At 35.5% G+C, this 19,497-nt stretch overlaps 1 protein-coding gene across 7 annotated transcripts in view; it reads left to right on the plus strand.

Annotated features, from left to right (window-relative positions):
* LOC150107294 (cilia- and flagella-associated protein 206) overlaps positions 1-19,497 on the plus strand; it is a 330,352-nt gene that overhangs the window by 89,603 nt on the left and 221,252 nt on the right. For 6 of the 7 annotated variants that reach the window (XM_090391143.1, XM_090391149.1, XM_090391147.1 and 3 more), the window contains one exon: positions 2,627-2,815. The exons of the other annotated variant lie outside the window; for it this stretch is intronic. In XM_090391143.1, the coding sequence (XP_090247269.1) occupies positions 2,627-2,815 (189 nt within the window). The remainder of the gene's footprint in view (positions 1-2,626; positions 2,816-19,497) is intronic. 7 annotated transcript variants of the gene reach the window in all.

A 19,497-nucleotide genomic window follows, 5' to 3' on the forward strand; every position in this document is an offset into this window, starting at 1 on the left:
ACCCACTTTGATTTTTCATCTGCAAAAGTTGATGCTTTTCAGTCCAACCCCCCAAAGAGAAGAAACCATTTACTTGAGTGACTTTAATATCTACAACTCTAATTGGCTTCTCTTCTTCAATTCACTGATTAAGCTTGAAAAGATATGGAAGGATTTGCCTTAAGGCAATAATCAAATACACATTGTGCAATCTACTAAACAGACAGATAATCTGCTCCACTTTTCCAACACCTCCAATCTTTTCTTAAGGAGCTTTCTAAGTAGAATTTACTTCTCTAATTTACTACTTTTCTCTATTCCAACTATTGTATCCATTCTCCAAATCTAAATATATGCTCTGAGTAAGTTATAGAAATTATTGTTGCATTATATTCCTCACTCTATTCAAAAATAGTGAAGGGACTAACCAAACCTTTGTAGATTTTTATCTAATTGTAAGAGATATAAACGTTAAATTTTGCATGCAGTTTTTTCTTTTTGATTCTTTTTAAGACTTTTCACTACTCAGGCAACAACTTAATGCATAGCTAAAGTCTGGACCACTTAATTTAAATAGAAGCTAGAGTCAGGACCACATAATGTCACATATTGGATTCCAATCATGTTTGTGATATGGTTTTGAATATCAAAGAGTTATATATGAGGATGGGAGGAAGTATCAAGGAGTAGGAAGATTACAAGTAGAGTTCTAGATTGTTCAGTACTAGGACCATTGTTGTTCATTCTTTATGTTAATGATGTCACTGAACTAATGGGAGATATTCCATTGTTTGCAGATGAAGTGAAGCTTAGGAGGGTTATTGGTTATAGTACTGATGTTTTAGCAGTTCCAGAGATTTGAATAAGCTAGAAAGTTGGACAAACGAATAGGGATATCAGTTTAGTGCAACTAAATGTAAGGTTTTGAAATTTGGAATTCACTGATAGGATGGGATGCTTCATACTCACTTGGTGGTGTTATAGTGAGAGAAGTGGAGGGAAAGAGATCTTGGGATGATTGTAGATAGAAATTGAAGTTCAGAGGAAATATTGCAAAAAAGTTGTGAAGGCACTTTAGATTGCTGCAATATTGAGGAAGACATTGACCATGAGAGATAAAAGTGTGGTGATCATCCCATTGTATAAAGCTTTGATCATACCACATCTGGATTTCTGTGCTCAGATCTGGTCATGTGATTTTAAGGGGACAAAATAACTTTGGATCAGATGCTGAGACAGATAACAAAAATGATATCAGGACTGCACAATGTTGGCTATGAGGATAGACTGAAAGCATGCAGATTGCAGAGTTTGGTGGATAGAAGACAAAGGGTGGATATGAGTGAGTCATTCTTTTATAATGTGTACCACACTAAAATTTAATTAAATTTTTACTGTAAAAATTTAATTTTTATTGTGGTGCACATGTGATTCTTTAGTTATGATTGAGATATTTAAGCCATTGAAGTTATTATTGGATTGATAGTGGAAAGATTTTTCATATGATAGTATGAGGGAAAGGAACAATGACAAGGGGGGGGGGCATCCCTGAAAGTTGCAAAAGGAAGTAGTGAGTATGAGAGTAAGAAGTAAGTTTTTTGCATGAATCATGGAATGCATTGCCTGAGAGGGTGGTAGAAGTGGAAATGATGGATGAGTTTAAGGAATGGTATGATAGGCTTTCTGTTGTCTAGCATTGATCTCTCATTAAGGATCTTATAACACCATGGGATGTCATGGGATTAATTCTGGTATGAGTTAACACTTTTTTCTGTATGTTATTTAACTATGTGTTTTAATTTCTAGTTGTGAAAGCATAAATTTCTAGTTTATTTTCAGAGATACTACTACTACTAGTACTTCCCATAATACTACTGACAATCAAATTGTATTCTTTGGGATCCATTTTCAGTAGCTAGTCACTGCAGACAGGCATGAGATGGGGCCATTGTTAACTTCATCATTCAATATAAGGACTAGTGAAAGGTTGTATGGAATGAAGAATCCTGGTTAATCATGTAGTTGAAAGAACTAGGATTTGTCAAAACAATTCAAAGCCAATGACTGCATATGAAATGGTTTGTCAAATGAAAAGGAGGAATACAATGTGCTCTCATCAGCAAAACTGTGTATTGGATTGGTGGTCTGCTGGAGTAGATCATTTATATATATAGAAGGAATACGGAGTTAGAGAACAGGGGAGTGCAATCAGACCAATACTATGGTCCTTTGTGGGACCTCAGCATTGGTTTGTTTGCACTCCTTAAGGTTCTTGATACCGACAGAGCAAAATTGAAAGCTGTGACCTATCTCTATGTTGTTGTTGTTGATTCCAACATCAGCAAATCTGATAGAACTGTAGGAATTTGTCATGTTAAATGTTCATCAGGTCATGATAAATGAAAAGAATACATGTGGAGTGATTTTAAAGAATTTTGTATATTTAATGCTTCAGCATATCAGTACTTTACTGATCACGTGGTCCAACTCATTATTTTTAAGGAGTTAGCTCTGATAAACTGGCCACTCATTGTATACATAAAATTTGATCTGTTTATTTTTGAAATATGGCAATATTATATTATTTGTGTTGTTTTTATAATTAATCTCATGCATAACTAACATTATACTGTAATGTATTTCATAGATGATTTGTTAAAACACCATCGTCATACATTAGGAATGAGATTAATGCCAGTGTTACGGACCATCACTGCTACTATTGCCAAAACTCAAAGAGATCTTGAAAATCTTTATTATCAGATTATTTCATATCTAATGCTGAGAACAGGGATGGGAAACCCAAGGGATCCTTCTGCCTTCAAAGAAACTAAAAGTATGATTATTCATTTAAACTAAATATTTCTAACTTAGATGAAATTGAAATAAATTTAATTTTATTAGTTTATTTTTTACACATTAATAAATATATTGTGCCTTTTCACTTCTAATTTTTTTCCAGTGGGCAAAAATAAAATTATGAAAATAAAGTAATCTAAAAAAACAAAAGGTACTATTCTTGTGTAGTAACAAATTTAGACTATTAAAGATATACACATCCTTGGTACTAACCAATCTAAGACCACCAGAGTTTTTCTTAGAAATGAAACTGAAATTTTGTTTAAATGCATCAACAAAATCATGTTGACCTCATTGAATTCAGTGAACCTGTAAACCTGATAAAGTTTATTTTTATTAAATAAAATAAATATCGTTATTCTGTGAGTTTATAGAATCCATTTAACTCAAGATATGTAAGTTTTAACTTATGGCTAATTCATTCAGCAGTTTTACAGTTCTCACATTTTAATGTACTTAAAATGATAACTCCCAAGAGATCTGAATACAATTTTTTTTTCCAGATAAGTGAAACTGTTTTTTCACATTGATTCATATGACATGCTATTTCATGCAAATGAAAAATATTGCTAATGGATTTTTTAATGGAAATTTTGCATTTTGCATTTTACAACCTCTGTTCAAGTCTTTATGTTCCAAATTTTTAAAGAGGTTACTTGTTTGCAAGTAGCCTTTTTTGATAGTTTTTAACTTGTAAGTTGAACATAAAGCAGTTAGTGACTTTGTCTCAACTCTTTAAATCACTTTTGTTTAAATTAAATGTTTTTCTTCACAATTTCTTAACATGGGATCTGCCTCAGGTAATCGTCTAAGAATGTAGTAGACTTGTGGCAGAAGAGGTGTAAGAATGTCTGTGTAAATAGGTACATAGAGGAGTTCAGAGATATTAGCATGTTAAGAGTGAAAGTGTGCTAGAGAGAGAGAGAGAGAGAGAGAGAGAGAGGATTGGGTTGTTTAAAATTATGGCTGAATGTGGGTTCAGGGAAAAAGAGAGAGATAGGATTGTTTCAAATAAATGGAAATTTGGATGAAAATAAGTGCAGAGTGAAATAAAGAGAGAGAAAATAAAAGGATAAGAAAGGTGAGAAACAGAGTGATTTAAGCACAAAATGGAGTGGTTGCAGAAGATGCTGAATAGAAATGTAGATATGATTTGGTTTGATTGTTTAACTGAAATTATAACCAAAGTAACTAACATTTAACTTTCCTAAGTGGAAGTTTTCAGCTGAAGCTGAGTTAGCTAGTCTAATAGAGAGGTGGCAGGGCTTTCCTCCTATAAAGAATGCAGTTAATAGACATAATATGCTGATTTCATAGTTAAGGCTGTCTAGATGGGATTTGAACACTGGTCTTTCCTATCTTCAGTATTGACTGAACAATAGAAGTATATGAAGCATAGGAGCACATGACATGTGAATGTGAGGAGTAACAAACTGAATGATAGATTACATTAATGTGAGAATAAATGACCAAATTGGCAAACGTGAATGTGAGAATGAAAGACTAGTTACAGGTATATGTACATGGAGAATGAATGGCAGGTGCTGAGCATGGAGATAAAAGAATATTAAATAGAAGTGAGAAGTCAGAGATGAAGATGAAAGAATGACAAGTAGGAATGTGGAAGTATTAAATGAGGACAGTAATGTTAGTGTGCAGCATAGAACGGTAATGAAAGATTTTATCATGAATTATTGATATGGAGCAGGAGCATACAAGATAAGTATGCATAGGAATTCTTGCATGAAGATATGATTGGGATATGTCTTTCTAAGAAGTGTAGTACAGATGTGCATGAAATGACAGTGTCAGTGGTGAATACAAATTATCTGAGAATATAAATCATGTGCAAGTGATTTTGATTGAGCAGAACTTTGAGTTTGTTTCCAAGAGGCTTGATGGTCTTGAGGAGATGGAGAGGAGTGAATTATAGATGAATGTGAAAGTTGGAATATGTGGATGTTTGAAGTGTGTTTGATAGGAGAGATAGGATTTGTATGAGTTGCATTTTAATGAGTATGGAAGTATGCATTTTGTAGAGGCTACTGCTTGGCAGTGAAATGAATGTAAACCAAGGAAACTAAAGCTGTCAGTTGGAAATAAGAGGGTGGCCTAGGGTATGTAGATGATAACTATTAAGGTAGGGCTGGGGAAAGTAACTTAGGACTAAACGCAGTTTGGCAATGCACATCTTTACTTATGCACAAATGCGTCTCTTTGGAGTAGAGAATCTTTATTTTCCATACTGATTGATAGCTTTGATACTGATAGCTTTGAAAATGTACACTGTCAGAGTGAAGTAAGCACTAAATATATAGTAACTTGTTTCTGTAGACTTATAATGTTTGCTTACTTGGGAAATGGAGTAAAACCAGGTTTAAAATAGCTTGGTATCATTAACATTTATTATACCCAATGTTAAATACTTTCTACACAAACACGCACGCACGCGCGCACACACACACACACACACACACACACACACACACACACACACACACACACACACACAGAGAGAGAGAGAGAGAGAGACTGACAAAAGCAAGAGAAACAAAGATGAGGGATATCCAGCATGTTAAATGCCTTAATGATGAAAACCAGAAAACCCTTACAGGGGAGGATGATATAAAGAGTAGGTGGGGAAGGTATTTTAATGGATTGTTGAATGAGGAGTTTCCAAGAGATCATGGGAGTATATATCAAAGTGACAGCACTTGAAGTAGAGGCAGCCTTAAAGAAAATGAAACCTCATAAGTCTTTGGGGTCAGATGGGGTCTTGGCAGAAGTTTTAAAGATAATGGGAAAGACAGGAATTGATTGCTTGGTTGAACTTTTTAAAAGAATATTAAAAGAAGGAAAGATACCAGGTTCTTGGAGACAAAGCTATTTGATACCAATTTATAAAAATAAAGGAGATATTCAAGATTGTATAAACTACAGCAGTATCAAGCTCATGAGTCGTATAATGAAGGTTTGGGAGAAAGTGAGAAAAAAGAATTACGATGGAAATTCTTAATTTCCATCGTATTCTACAATGTTAATTATCATATAATTATCATGGGAGTAAGTATCAAAGTGACAGCACTTGAAGTAGAGACAGCCTTAAAGAAAATGAAACCTCATAATGAAACCTTATTTTTAATAGAATCAAAATAAAGAGGAAGAGAAGTGCTCTGGAGAGTACTCCAACAAAAATCAGTCCCATTTAACTATATCTGCATCATTCAAGATATTTACAATGAGGTGGTAATCTGTAAGAAGTTCCTGTGGTGAAACTGAATATTTCCCAGTGAGAGTTGGACTACACCAGGGATCTGCCCTTAGCCCATATTTGTTTTCATTGATATTAGATGATGAATTGGTGTGGTGAGAGGTGCCATGGTGTATGATGTTTGCAGATAATGTAGTTTTGATTGAGCATACTAGAGAGAGAGTTAATTCACTATTGGAAGAGTGGAGGAAGGCCTTGGAATGTAATGGATTAAGATTGGGCTGGAAAAAAGATACAATATATGGGGTGCTGTTTTAGTGGAGAAAGTAATGATCAAAAATTATATTTTGGAGAGGAAAGGAAAGTTTGGGTATTTATTTTCAGTGTTATGGTGAGATTGATAAATATTTGACTGGTAGAATTAGCACTGTGTGGCTAAAGTGGAGACAAGCCAGCACTTGTCTCTGCTTTAGACGAACTGGGACATGTGACAAACATGTCCCGATTCGTCTAAAGGGGAAGTTCTATAAGTCAGTTGTGAGGCCTGCCATGTTGTATGGTTCAGAATGTTGGACTGTAAAGAAAATACATGAGCAAAGGATGAATGTGGCAGAGATGAGAATGTTAAGATGGATGTGTGGAGTAATGATAAAATTAGAAATGTATTTATCAGAGGTAGTTTGGGAGTGGTACCAATAATTGAAAAAATGGGGGGAAACAGGTTAAGATGGTTTGAACATGCTGAATGGGCTCAGCAGCTGAAAGTGTAAATAGGATTATGAATCTGAATGTGGATGGGAAGAGGATAAGAGTTAGACCGAGAAATACACACGGAGAGAAGTGGTGAGAACAGACATGAGAGTGTGGATCAACTAATTAAATGACACAAGATTGGAAAGAATTGAAAATGAGGACTCACCAGGCTGATCCCAAATAGATGGGATAAGGCACAAGAAAAAGAAGATAATATTTCTTTTTGAATCAACTAATTTTCATTGATAAAAAAAACTTCTCTTTGTCAGTAAATGTCAGATGATATACCTCTTTTAAAGAATAATGTTGACATTAAAGTCTTTACACTAATAGCCTTTTCTCTTAATTACTAGAGTGTGAATGTTATTGTTATTATTATACGAGTATTTCCATGAAGTCAGAAAACTGATTGCAGAAGACCCACATCAACCAGTATTCAATACTTATCATACTTCTCCTTAAATTCATTCACTGTTAGGACACAGCTACTGCTCGCAGTCCATTCCAGTCATTCACTATTTACTACTCTCCAAGCAAAAAATCTAGTCTGCACACCCTTAGTTCTCTTTCAGCTCATCATGTAGGAAAAAATTTCTTTTGTCTGAATCTTATAGAATCCTTTTATTAACTTTACTATGTGTTTCTATCTAAAAAACTCTCTGGGATTTTTCTTTGTCTGGTTTACCAATTTACGTTTATACTGCACTTTTGTTTTATTTACTAAGTCACTCTCCTGGCTTGTTGTTTATACACTTCATGTAACTGAATATTACCATTATTCATCTTGTACTGCCTCCAAAGTACCTTCTTCTTCTAGATTTCATGCTTAAGCTCCTTATTCATCCATTTTATACCTACCTTATTCAGCCTTTGGCCTTCAGAATGCATTTACACATTGATGCTGTTATATATTTCTTTGTCAGTTCCCAAGCAGCATTTATTTCCTTCTTGCTCAACTCCTCATTCCATGCTATAGCTCTAAGCTTGTCATAATCACCAGCCTTATAATTCCACATATATCCTTTTCTCAAAAAAGTCTGTATATGGCTATCCACAACCCAGGTGATCACTTCATGATTTCTCTGATCAGCTGGAGGAAAGTGAGAAACCCCACTCACAATTACATTCTCTGACAAAATAATCAGATCCAAAACTCTTGATCCTTGTGTACCCTCCTTTATGTGCTACCTGAGATAGTTATCTCTCAAGAACTTGAGAAATTAATTTTCCTTATTCTCAAATGCTATCTCTTCATTCCAATCTATACCAACATAATTAAAATCACCCATAATAATTACCCTTCCTTTGTTCACTAATCCAATTTATTTATTCATTTCTTCATCATCAATCTCCACATTCCCTATCCTATAGCAACATTCAACTAAATATATCTTCCTTTTAACCTCCACATTACACTACACTGCCTCATTACCATTGCCACTATTTCCCACTTTCATATCTACTTTATGTGGACATCCTATCCTATAGCAACATTCAACTAAATATATCTTCCTTTTAACCTCCACATTACACTACACTGCCTCATTACCATTGCCACTATTTCCCACTTTCATATCTACTTTATGTGGACATCCTATCCTATAGCAACATTCAACTAAATATATCTTCCTTTTAACCTCCACATTACACTACACTGCCTCATTACCATTGCCACTATTTCCCACTTTCATATCTACTTTATGTGGACATAATTCCCCTGCTATCATCAGCAGCACTACCCTCCCTTCCTGTCTTGTGAAAAATACTGTATCCTTCCATTTCTATTCCTGTTAGAATATCATATTCATTCAACCATGATTCACTTGTTCCAATGATTTTAGGACGAATAAACACAGTCAGCGAATCCATTTCATCTCTCTTATTTCTGATACCTCTGGCATTTGTAAATAAACACAGTGATTCATTTTTAAGTCTATAACCAGTCGTATCCAAGCCAGTTGTTCATTGTGATTTCTCCACCACACCCGCCCAATCACCTTTATCTCCATTTACCACATATATCTGCTGAGTCTCAATTTCTCCACCCACATCGCTATATACTCGGTCTTTATATCATTATGTCAATACCATTCATTAGTTTGTCTCTCCATTGCAACTCATCATTGTCATACCTCGGCAACACACTAACAACCTTTCCTACTACGCTGTTATCTTTCACTCTTCTCAATAACCTCCTGATATTTGCCCTCACAAGCTCCTTATGTCCTCTTAAATCATTTGTCCCCACAATCACCACTAACTCTCTTGCTCATTTCTTTCTCATGTCCAATGCCTGAATTATCCTATTCATTCTCCCTGCTGGATAGTAGATCTTACGGAATCTTTTACTCTTTTTTTTTCTTTCATTCTTTTCTCTTGCACACTTTCATTAGTCTCCACTAAATGTTTAACATCACTCCACATATTCCTTATTTTATTTTTTATTTTGAATAACTGTTTCATCAAATCTTGCATTCCGACACTTTCACTCTCTATCATTCCCACAGTCTTGCTACCTCATCCTCCTGCGCCTCACTTCCATTTCCTTTTTCTTTCACTCCCTTATCACTAACTTTCACTTCCCCATTCTAGCATTCTTTCACTCCCATAGTTTCAATAGCTTTCATTTTATTTTGTTTGTTTCATTTATGCCATTCTAATTACATTAATTGATCTTCCTATATTGGAAAGAAAGAAGCAGCCTTTTCAATTTTGGATAATAAAAGTTCTTTAGGAATACTGTGAAGAGAAATTGCAAAGTTAAGACCCTTGCTGAGAATGTCTGTTTCTATTATAATACTCATAACTGGTAATTAGTTTACGGAATTAACAACGCATATAAAGTATATTAATTAAAGGTAACTTTAATGAATAACTTCTATATTTCGGCAACGTCACGTTGCCATCTTCAGGAACATAAAGATATAGTATGTGCACGCAGGCACTAACAAAAGCAAATGAGGAAGAAAGCAAGAAACTAATATTGTTCCTAAAGTCCTAATGGTGCCCTCTGGTGGGCTAATTTGGTTGACTTGGCAGTTGGGCTGAAGTTCTCAAAATGTAAGTCTCCCAAATTTGGGGTAGTTTCATGCACCCAAATTTGTTGAGGTTAGGAATGTTTTTTAGAGCTGCTGAAGACAGTTATGTCTTCAGCAGTTCTAAATTACCAGTTATTTCTGATCAACCAGTTATGTCTGACCAACGTATAAGCCTTGCTACTAGAATTATAATACTCTTTTTTCATAAGCATCTCTATGATCCTCTAATCTAAGAAAAAAAAATTATATAAAAGCTTTTTCCTTATAAATATATTGCTATTGTTATTCTTAGTGATATATTATTATTATCATCATTATTATTATTATCAACCTAAGAACCCATGAAGCCAAAGACTCATCTAGGCGGTCCTTTTGTAATACACGCAGCTCATCATACCACACACCTTAAACACTAAAATTCTCTGCAGACACCACCCTCTCAGGCAAGGCATTCCAATCATTCACAACTCTGCATGCAAAAACCTGCTTCTCACTACCTGCTCACACTCTCCTTATACAGATTCCAGAGATAACCTCTGATTTTTCCCTGATCTCCCACCATTTTCTATAAAAGCTCTTCAACATTGATCCTGTAACGACCCCTTACTAACTTGCAGGTCTCCATCATCTCACCCCATTTTATCCTATCCACTAGACTCTCTAAATTGCATCTTGTCAACCTTTACTCATGTTCAACATTCCAGAGATCAGAAACTATCTTAGTCAGTCGACTCTGGACCTTTCCAAGATCTCTTCATCCTTTTGAAAACCAGATGACCAAATCTGTGCACAGTACTCCATGTGTGGCCTAATCAGAGCTTTATACAATGGAAGAAGAATCTCCTTATTTCTAAAAGTCAGTGTCTTTTGCATCATTACCAGAATTTGTTGTGTTGGCATCACAATTTGGAAATGTGTCCCCTAAATTTCAGATTCTTATCCACTATCACCCCAAGATCTCTTATTTCTTCCACCTCGAACAATATATCCCCCACCAAACGTAAATTCTACATCCCATCTCTGTTTCCCAAAATTTAAAACCTTATGTATGAGAAGAGACCTCCACATAGCTTTTAAAGGAATGTGGAGACCTGACCAGGGCTTCTGACCTAATGTCCAATTATCACCTTCTCGCTTTGCATCCTGTTATGTATATCTACCTGGATACTGAATGAACAAGGATGGGCTGGCAATTTAGGATTTAGCCAAACAAACTGTACAAAATGACAGAATTTCATGCTTGCTGGGGCATCGCCCAGTTAAACAAGTCCCCCCCCCCACCATGGTTTTTGACAGGAAATCAGGGTGAACAGCAGAAAGCCAGCTACTGGAACAAGTCCTAAAACACACCCCAACTCGACATCACCAGAGTTAAAGATCAGTACTATCAACATAAGAAGCTTGAATGGCAAAGAAATGGAGCTAGCTGAGGAATGTCGTGACGTTCATTCCTTCATGTTCGAATTCTAATCCGCCATCTTGTTACTAGTCACTTTCATAAAATAAAACACAACTAATTGTAAATTAATCACTAATCCAAGGGTAGAGAAATTTCTATTATACTGCGCCACTCTATCCTTAGATAAGTCTATATGAAACAGTACGATCAATTCAAAGTTAGTTAGCAGTCCTTTCATTCAATCAGGCCGAAGTATTTATTTTCTTTCTAGGATTCCCGCTAGATTCGAATTTTTGTGAACGGTGCAGTAAAAAGAAATTCAAGCAAATACAATAGTTAGATTAACAAAATGAAACATTTAATATAGGTCATATAACACATACATAAATTTTACTTCTAATTTCTATATACTAGAAACAAGTCAAACATTAATTTTAGATAATCTCAATAGCACAATCTTCCAAGTCTTCACATGTACTTTCTCAGCTTCTGGGTTACAAAGTTTCTACACTTAAATTAATATAATGGAACATCCAATCTAGTCAGTTTTCACACAATTCTCAGTCATGCTATAAGTTCAAAATATTACAAGCACTAATAGCTGAAAATATCTTTCAAATAATTCTTATCTCCAATTCCCATTCACAAAGAGTTTCCACAGTTAAAGTAGCGTTAAGCATAGCGTAATTAACACACAATTCTTCAAGCATAGAAATAATACACTATGATAAACCTTACCGGAAATAGTTCCTAATACATCAATTATGTTGTGAGCAACCTTTGGAACTTATTTATCTTACTTAATAAAAACACATCTACAAGACTTATCCACGGTTATACTTAAAGCACTATCAAACGCACTTCAGAATTCTAGACTTCAATTACAGGGTACTTCAACTATCGTCGTTACCACTCATAAACTAATTAAACACCGTGAGGTTCTTTTTAGGGCAAATCGGAAATAAGCCACAATTCTAGAATAGCCGGGTTCATTCAGAATTCTTCCTTAAACATCCAGCTTTTTATTTTATCCGATTGTAGTATTAATTTCCTTTTCATTATTACTGCTGATTATACTTTCAGCTAACTATAAAGCTCGTTTCGTCCTTGCACACTTATAAAAAAATATCCACTCAACTCCTACCCTTAAGAACCTTGAATTTACTTCTACTTCTCTAGTTTATCTCCTTGCTATCTTTTAGTTCCAAGTTTTTAATAATATTTAATACAGAACCTCTTTATCATTAACACTTTCTTTTGATTAAATAATTAAAAACTTGATATAATTAAGGCAGTTATATGATATCAATTATAATTTATGTTATTTACATTAAATAATATTTACAAATATAGTTCTTGTGATAGAAAATCATGTTGGATTCTGAATCAAATAACATTTATTCTAATTTCTACATAATCAGAATCCAACAATCAGTACTATCAACATAAGAAGCTTGAATGGCAAAGAAATGGAGCTAGCTGAGGAATTGGATAAGTACCAGATCGACATAACAGGGGTAACTGAAACAAAAAAAGACAAAAACTGGTGAAATCTTTCTGAGCAATAAATAGAAAATTTTATACTCAGGCAATGACAATCAAGGAAAAGGAGTAGCCATAGTATTCAACACTAAATACAAGGCTAATCTATCTTCTTGAATAGCAGGCCATATCAAGTAGAGTGATGTCGGCAAATATCAGAATGGGCAACTGGACAATGAGACTTATTTCTGTCTATGGTCCCACAGAAGGTTCTACTAATGTAGAAGTGGAGGATTTTTTGAAGCTTTAGAGAAAGCAACTGACACAATGAAAACTGAAAATTTGGTCCTTGTTGGAGATCTAAATAGCACAGTAGGAAATGACTGTCAGACATACAGAAATATTTTGGGAAAATTTGGAGTAAAGAGTAAAATTAAAAATAATGTCAAATACATGTACCTGTTGGATTTCTACTCAGGACATGGACTGGTTATTACTAACACAATGTTCCAACATAAAAATGTGAACAAATCCACATGGAGAGAAGAGGCAGGGAATAAGAAAATTCTCATTGACTATATTATTGTTGATAGTGATGTTTTCTCCTTGGTGCAGGACACTAGAGTGAACAGAGGATTTGAAATTGGAAGTGATCACCATTTAGTCTTGAACAGGATAAAATTGAATTTCATATTGAAAAGAAGAACATATAAGAAAGTTTTAAAGCAAAGAAAAGTTCAGTGACTCTCAGCATATTTTAGTCTACAGTTAACGTCATGAACTGGAGACTAAAATACACAAACATTATTCAAGAAAAAATGAAAGAGTTTGTTAACAGGAACCAAACCTTGGAGATTCAGTGGCAAGCCCTGAAAAAAATGTTGATTGATTCAGCTACAGAAGCATGTGGTGTGGTTATCTGCAAGGATAGAAAAATCAGAACTCCATGGTGGACGCAGAAAGTTAAAGAGGCAGTGAAGGAAAAAGAAGAAAACATATCAAAATTTCCACGAATAAGTCAGCTTGTGCTTTTAGAGAATACAGAGACAAATCTAAGAAAGCTAAACACTGTGTAAAACTAGCTAAACAAAAGTCATGGGAAGACTTTGGTAAGAATATAGAAAATAAATAGCAAGAAGGTGGCAAGATGTTCTGGAGGTTGTTGAAGAAACTCAGAAATGGAGGAAAGAGTGCTGAAAGGAATCAGAGATGATAAAGTTGACACAAAAGCTAGATAAAAACATATCCTTGATATATGGAATAATTACTCCAAAAAATTGCTAAAGAAACAAGCAGTGACAGCACAGTGATAAAAAAAAAAACCCTGACCAGACATGGAATCGGGAATACATATCCATACTTGAAGTAGAAAACCGTCAAAAGTCAGAAATTTGGAAAGGCAGCTGGAGTAGATGACATTTGACTAGAAATGCTCAAGTATGGCATATAAAAGTCTAACAGTGGTTGCACTGCATAGTTCAGAAAGCCTGGTCATAGATACACTCTCATAGTACCCATATATACAAAAAGGGAAACAAAACTGAATGTGAGAATTACAAAAGTATTTCCCCACTGAGTGCCCTGGTAAGATTTATACAAGTGTACTTGAGAAATGGTTGAGAAGGATTGTGGAAGGGAAGCTTGGTGATGAATAAGATGGATTCAGGCCATATAGAGGCTATCAGGATCAGATTTTCACTTTATGACAAATGGATGAGAAATCATGGGAATATAAAAAAGATCTGTATTTAAGTTTTGTCGATCTGGAAAAGACATATGACAGTGCCAAGAGAAAAGCTGTTCAAAACACTACAGTTATATGGTGTCAATAGGACATTATATCAAGCAGTTCTTAGTCTTTATTAGAGTTGTAAGTCAGCAGTTAGAATTGAAGGAAATACAGGAAGATGGTTTAATGTTAAATCTGGTGTCAGACAAGGCTGTGCAGTATTTCCTCAGTTATTCATTTTCTATATGGATTGCATTATGAAGGAAAGTGATATTAAACCTGACATCAAAATTGGAGATGTCAATCTCAGCTCTTTGCTTTATGCAGATGATATTATACTTCTAAATAAATCTGCTAAAGTCTGCAAGGTTCCCTGATTAAATTGAAAAATTGAAGTATGAAGGTCAGCAATAACAAGACAAAGACAATGAAAACAGGCAGTTGCATTGAAAATATCAATTGCATTGTGAATTGATATTTTGAACCTATAGAATAAATAAAACATTTCAGCTACTTTAGGCACGATTTTTAGTGAAGATAGCTGAAATATGAAAATAGACAACAGAATCATCAAAGCTGGTATGGCAGGAAGTCAATTGAATAAATTTATATGGAATAAGAGAGAAATTAGTTGAAATGCTAAATTAGTTGTATACAAGACAGTGTTCAAACCAATTTTAACTTATGGATCTTAGAGCTGGGTTAGAAATAAAACACTTGACCAAAGATTAGAGACCACAGATATGAGAGTTCTGAGAAAGATTAGGGGCATGAACAGATGGCATCAATGGCAATATCTTATTAAAAATGAGGATATAGGAAAGAACTTGACATTGTTAGCATCCAGTAATGTGATAGCAGAGCTAATCTCAGCTGGTATGGTCACTTAAACAGAATGATAGAGGAATCATTAGCAAATCAAGTGTTCTTTGCAAGGTTAGCAGGAAAATGACCCAGAGGAAGACCAAGATATAGGTGGATTGATACAGTAAAAAGCACCTTAGAAGACCGAAATATAAGATTTGATAATGTTGGAGTCTTGACAGTTAACAGATTGATTTGGAGGAAAATTGTAGATAGGAAGTTAGTGGTGATGTAAATTTTTCATGTAGTACTATCATATCATGTACACCCCTTGAGGTTACATGCCAGGAAAATTTGATGATGATGATGATGATATATTTTATAACATTGAACTAGAATCCCCATTCCAGTGCCCATTCACTCAATCTATTCAAGCCTTCTTGTAAGGACACAACATCTTCTCTGCTCTTCATACTTTCTCCCAACTTTGCATCATCTCCAAACAACTGAATATCCCCATCCAAATCTTTGCCAATATCTTCTCTTCCTCCTCCTTCTTCTCTTCATGTAATAGGCCTAGTGGCCTGTTACGGAGCTATCCTTAGTCCTTCTAAGCTGTACCCGTCCTGAGCATAAGGTGACTAGCTCTACCCCTCTCAGTATATTCTATGGCTGTAGCTGCATGTGTTCGATTGGCCAGTTTGCCTACTTGTGGGAGTAAAAATCCCAGATAAACTGGGAAGAAAAACTCTGCAGTCCATGCCCAAGACTGGCTAACTTGACTATGTCTGAGGAAGATCTGAAGAATCTCCTCGTGTTGGCATCGAGAATTGAACCTAGGACACTCCTTTCCCAGGCATGTGGTTGCAAAGCACATAGCCACTCGGCTAACTGCTCAGAATTTGCCAATATCATTAACATAAAGGTTAAACAACAGTGGCTCTAAACCAGACCCCCTATTGCACACCATTAGTGACCTTCCTCTTCTGGGATATTGCTTTCCCACACACAACTTGCTTATGCATGTCGGATAGCCAGTCTCCAATCAGTTGCACTAATCTAATATCCAACCCCATCCCCCTCTAGTTTGATTATCAACTTATCATGCGGTAATCTATCAAAAGCCTTTGCAAAATCTAAGTATACTACTGTGTATCCCTCTCCTCTATCCAGCGAAGCCATCTCCTTATTGTAATAAGAAAGTAGATTACTAAAACATGACCTCCATGACCTCATGCTGTCCATCAAAGATAATACCATTGTTGTCAATCCAACTTTGGATCCTAGTTCTCACCAGCCTCTCCAACACTTTAACCACAACATCTGACACTCAGATAAGCTTATAATTTGATGCTTGAGTTCTATCAATTCCTTATGAAGTGGCACAATCTTATCCTTTTTCTACTCCTTTGAAACTCAACCCAGTGCAATACTCATATTAAAAAAATATGTCAAGGCAGATACAAGCTACTTGGCACATTCCTTCAAAATATGTAGTCCCACAGCTTATTAACATCACGTTTGCTCAATTCTCCATATACTTCTTGCTCACTTACAGTCATTCTCTCCTCCTCATCATCAACTGCTCTCAAACTCACCATGATGTCACATTCACAAGAATGAAAGACCTTTATGAAAACTGATCATTAAGTATTTCCACTATGTCTTCTGCAGCAGCGCAGCTATTCTTATGTCATTTTCTCCAGTCAGTGTCATCTTTCTATAATCATTCTTTTTTTTTTTCACCGGCTAAATATTGAAAGAACTCCCTAGGATTCTTTTTTTGCTTCATTAGCTAAATGGTGCTCATACTTCACTTTTGCTAACCTTACCAAGCAAGTCACCCTCCTTGCCTGGTCTTTGTAATCCTCATGGAATTGGTCATTACCACTTCTCTTATGTTGCCTCCATAATGCCTTTTTTCTCTGTATCGCATGCTTAATCTCTTCATTCATCCATTTCACACCTACCTTATTCAACCTTCTGACTACATTTCGACATTGCTTCTACTAGACAGTTCTTGAATATCACCCAACTCATTATAACTCCTCATTCTATGCTACACCTGCAAGTTGTCTCCTGAACTCCTCATAATCACTAACCTTGTAGTTCCACATATACCCTTTTCTCACAGAGGTCCTCACACTGCTGGCAACCTCCCAGGTAATCATGGTCATTCTCACCAACTGGAGGGTGATTTGATACTTCATTGATAATTACATCCTCTGATGAGATGATCAAATCCAAGACCCTCAATCCTTGTGTGCCCTCTGTTACATACTATCTGATGTAGTTGTCCCTCAAAAACTCAAGAAACTCATTTTCTTTACTTCCATTTGCCATCTCATCATCCCAGTGTATATTACCATAATTAAAATTGCCCATAATGATCATCCTTTTCTTATTTGCTTGCCTAATTTGATTATGCATTTCATAGTCACTACCATCCACATTACCAGGTCTATAACAAATCCGACTATTCTGTTGACCTCTATCTCACACCATACTGTCTCAAAAACCACTGACACTATTTCCCTCTTGCATCTCTGCTTTGTGTGGACATAATTCTCTATCTATCATCAGTAGCACTTTCCCCTCCTTTTTACCCTTTCTGTCTTCACAAAACACATCATACCCTTCCATCTCTTTAGGATGTCATCCTCATCCAGCCATGTGTCATTTATTCCAACAATTCTTGGGTGAACAGACTCAATTAATGCAACCATGTTATTTGCCTTGTTTCTGACACTTCTGGCATTTGTATACGAACATAGCAACTCATTCCTGGATCTATATCTCGTTCCACTGATATCACTTATTTGATGTAACTTCTCCTTGCTTAATTCGAGCCATTCCTTGTTTTCCTTATTCGTCTTAGAACCATCCTCAAATCTGTTTTCCCTTGATCCTGGGTCATATCCTTCCCTTTTTGTCTACACGTGCATTCACATCCTCTTGGAGCATCAACCTTTCTCACGCTGTGTTCCCCTGTCCACTCTGAGCCTCCCCATTTCCCTGTCTTTCTGTCACACCTGTTCTCTCATTCTCTATATTCATGCCACTCACTTTTTCATTCATAACCACCTCTTCAGTCTCTCTCCTGTCTTACTCTGCTGTTCTTCCACATTGCTTCCTACTTGATCAGATTTATTCTCTGCAATCATTTCTCTAATTTCCTTAAGTAGTCTTTCCAAGTGACACACCAGAACCATTCAGGTGCAATCCATCACTCTTATACAGTTCACTTCATCCTTCAGACTCATTCCACACATTAACAAACTGCACTCCTTTCTCCTTGCACATTTCTGCTAACATATCATTCATAATCCTTGCTCTCTGTCTCATCTCACCACTGTCATACCTGGGCAACATGCTTACTACCTCTCCTTTTTCTTTCTTAATATTTAATATTTTCCTTTCTATCTTTTTACGGTATCGAGGTATGTATTCTTGCAACCGCAACTGTACTTGAGGATAAGTTGGTTGGCCCTATGCTTCCCGGTGTGTCCTATGTCTGTAGATGCATGTGTTCACGGAGCCAGATTGCCTGTTCTTGGGGGGGGGACCTGAGTTTTGTTTGGAACATCCCTCTACCTCCGTATGAGACCGACTAACTACTCACCTTTCATCGAAAGAAGCCTATTACCCTTCCTATCATACAGTAAACCCTCAATTTAATGGACAAAACTTCTGGTCCGTATGTCACATGAAAATTTAAAATTAACACCCTGTTAATTTTAAAATGCTTTTAAACCAAGATTTGCTTTAATTAAATTAACCGGATTTTTTTTATTAATTTCCTGTTATTTTTAACAACTTTTGACAAATATGCCATCATATGTTAGAAAAACACTGTAGTAATTTAGCCGACATAAATGAGTCACCTCTCATAAAACATGTTTTTCCGAATGATTAGGATGTGATCACACCAATCGCACTATAATTGGTTCTTTTGTTGTGTGGTGTGACTTTCTTCAGCAGTTTTATTACACACATTTTCATAATTTTAGGGAGTTAATTATAAAAAACAGCAGAATTCAAAAGTTCAAAAAAAACTTGATAGTTTTTTCAAAGCAGGATTACCCAAACCAAGCACCTCAACATCGAACATTAACTTCACATTAACTTATCTAAAAGTGTGAAAATTGTGTGTAAAACAATTTTTTTGTTATTACAGTGCTAATATTGATAAAATTGCAGTATAATGTTACAGATATTTTTATTTTAAAAAATTCATGATTTA

This window comes from Typopeltis vanoorti, chromosome 4 (genome assembly GCF_054136105.1).
Source record: "Typopeltis vanoorti isolate ZY-2024b chromosome 4, IOZ_Tvanoo_1.0, whole genome shotgun sequence".
Taxonomy (NCBI): Eukaryota; Metazoa; Arthropoda; class Arachnida; order Uropygi; family Thelyphonidae; genus Typopeltis; species Typopeltis vanoorti.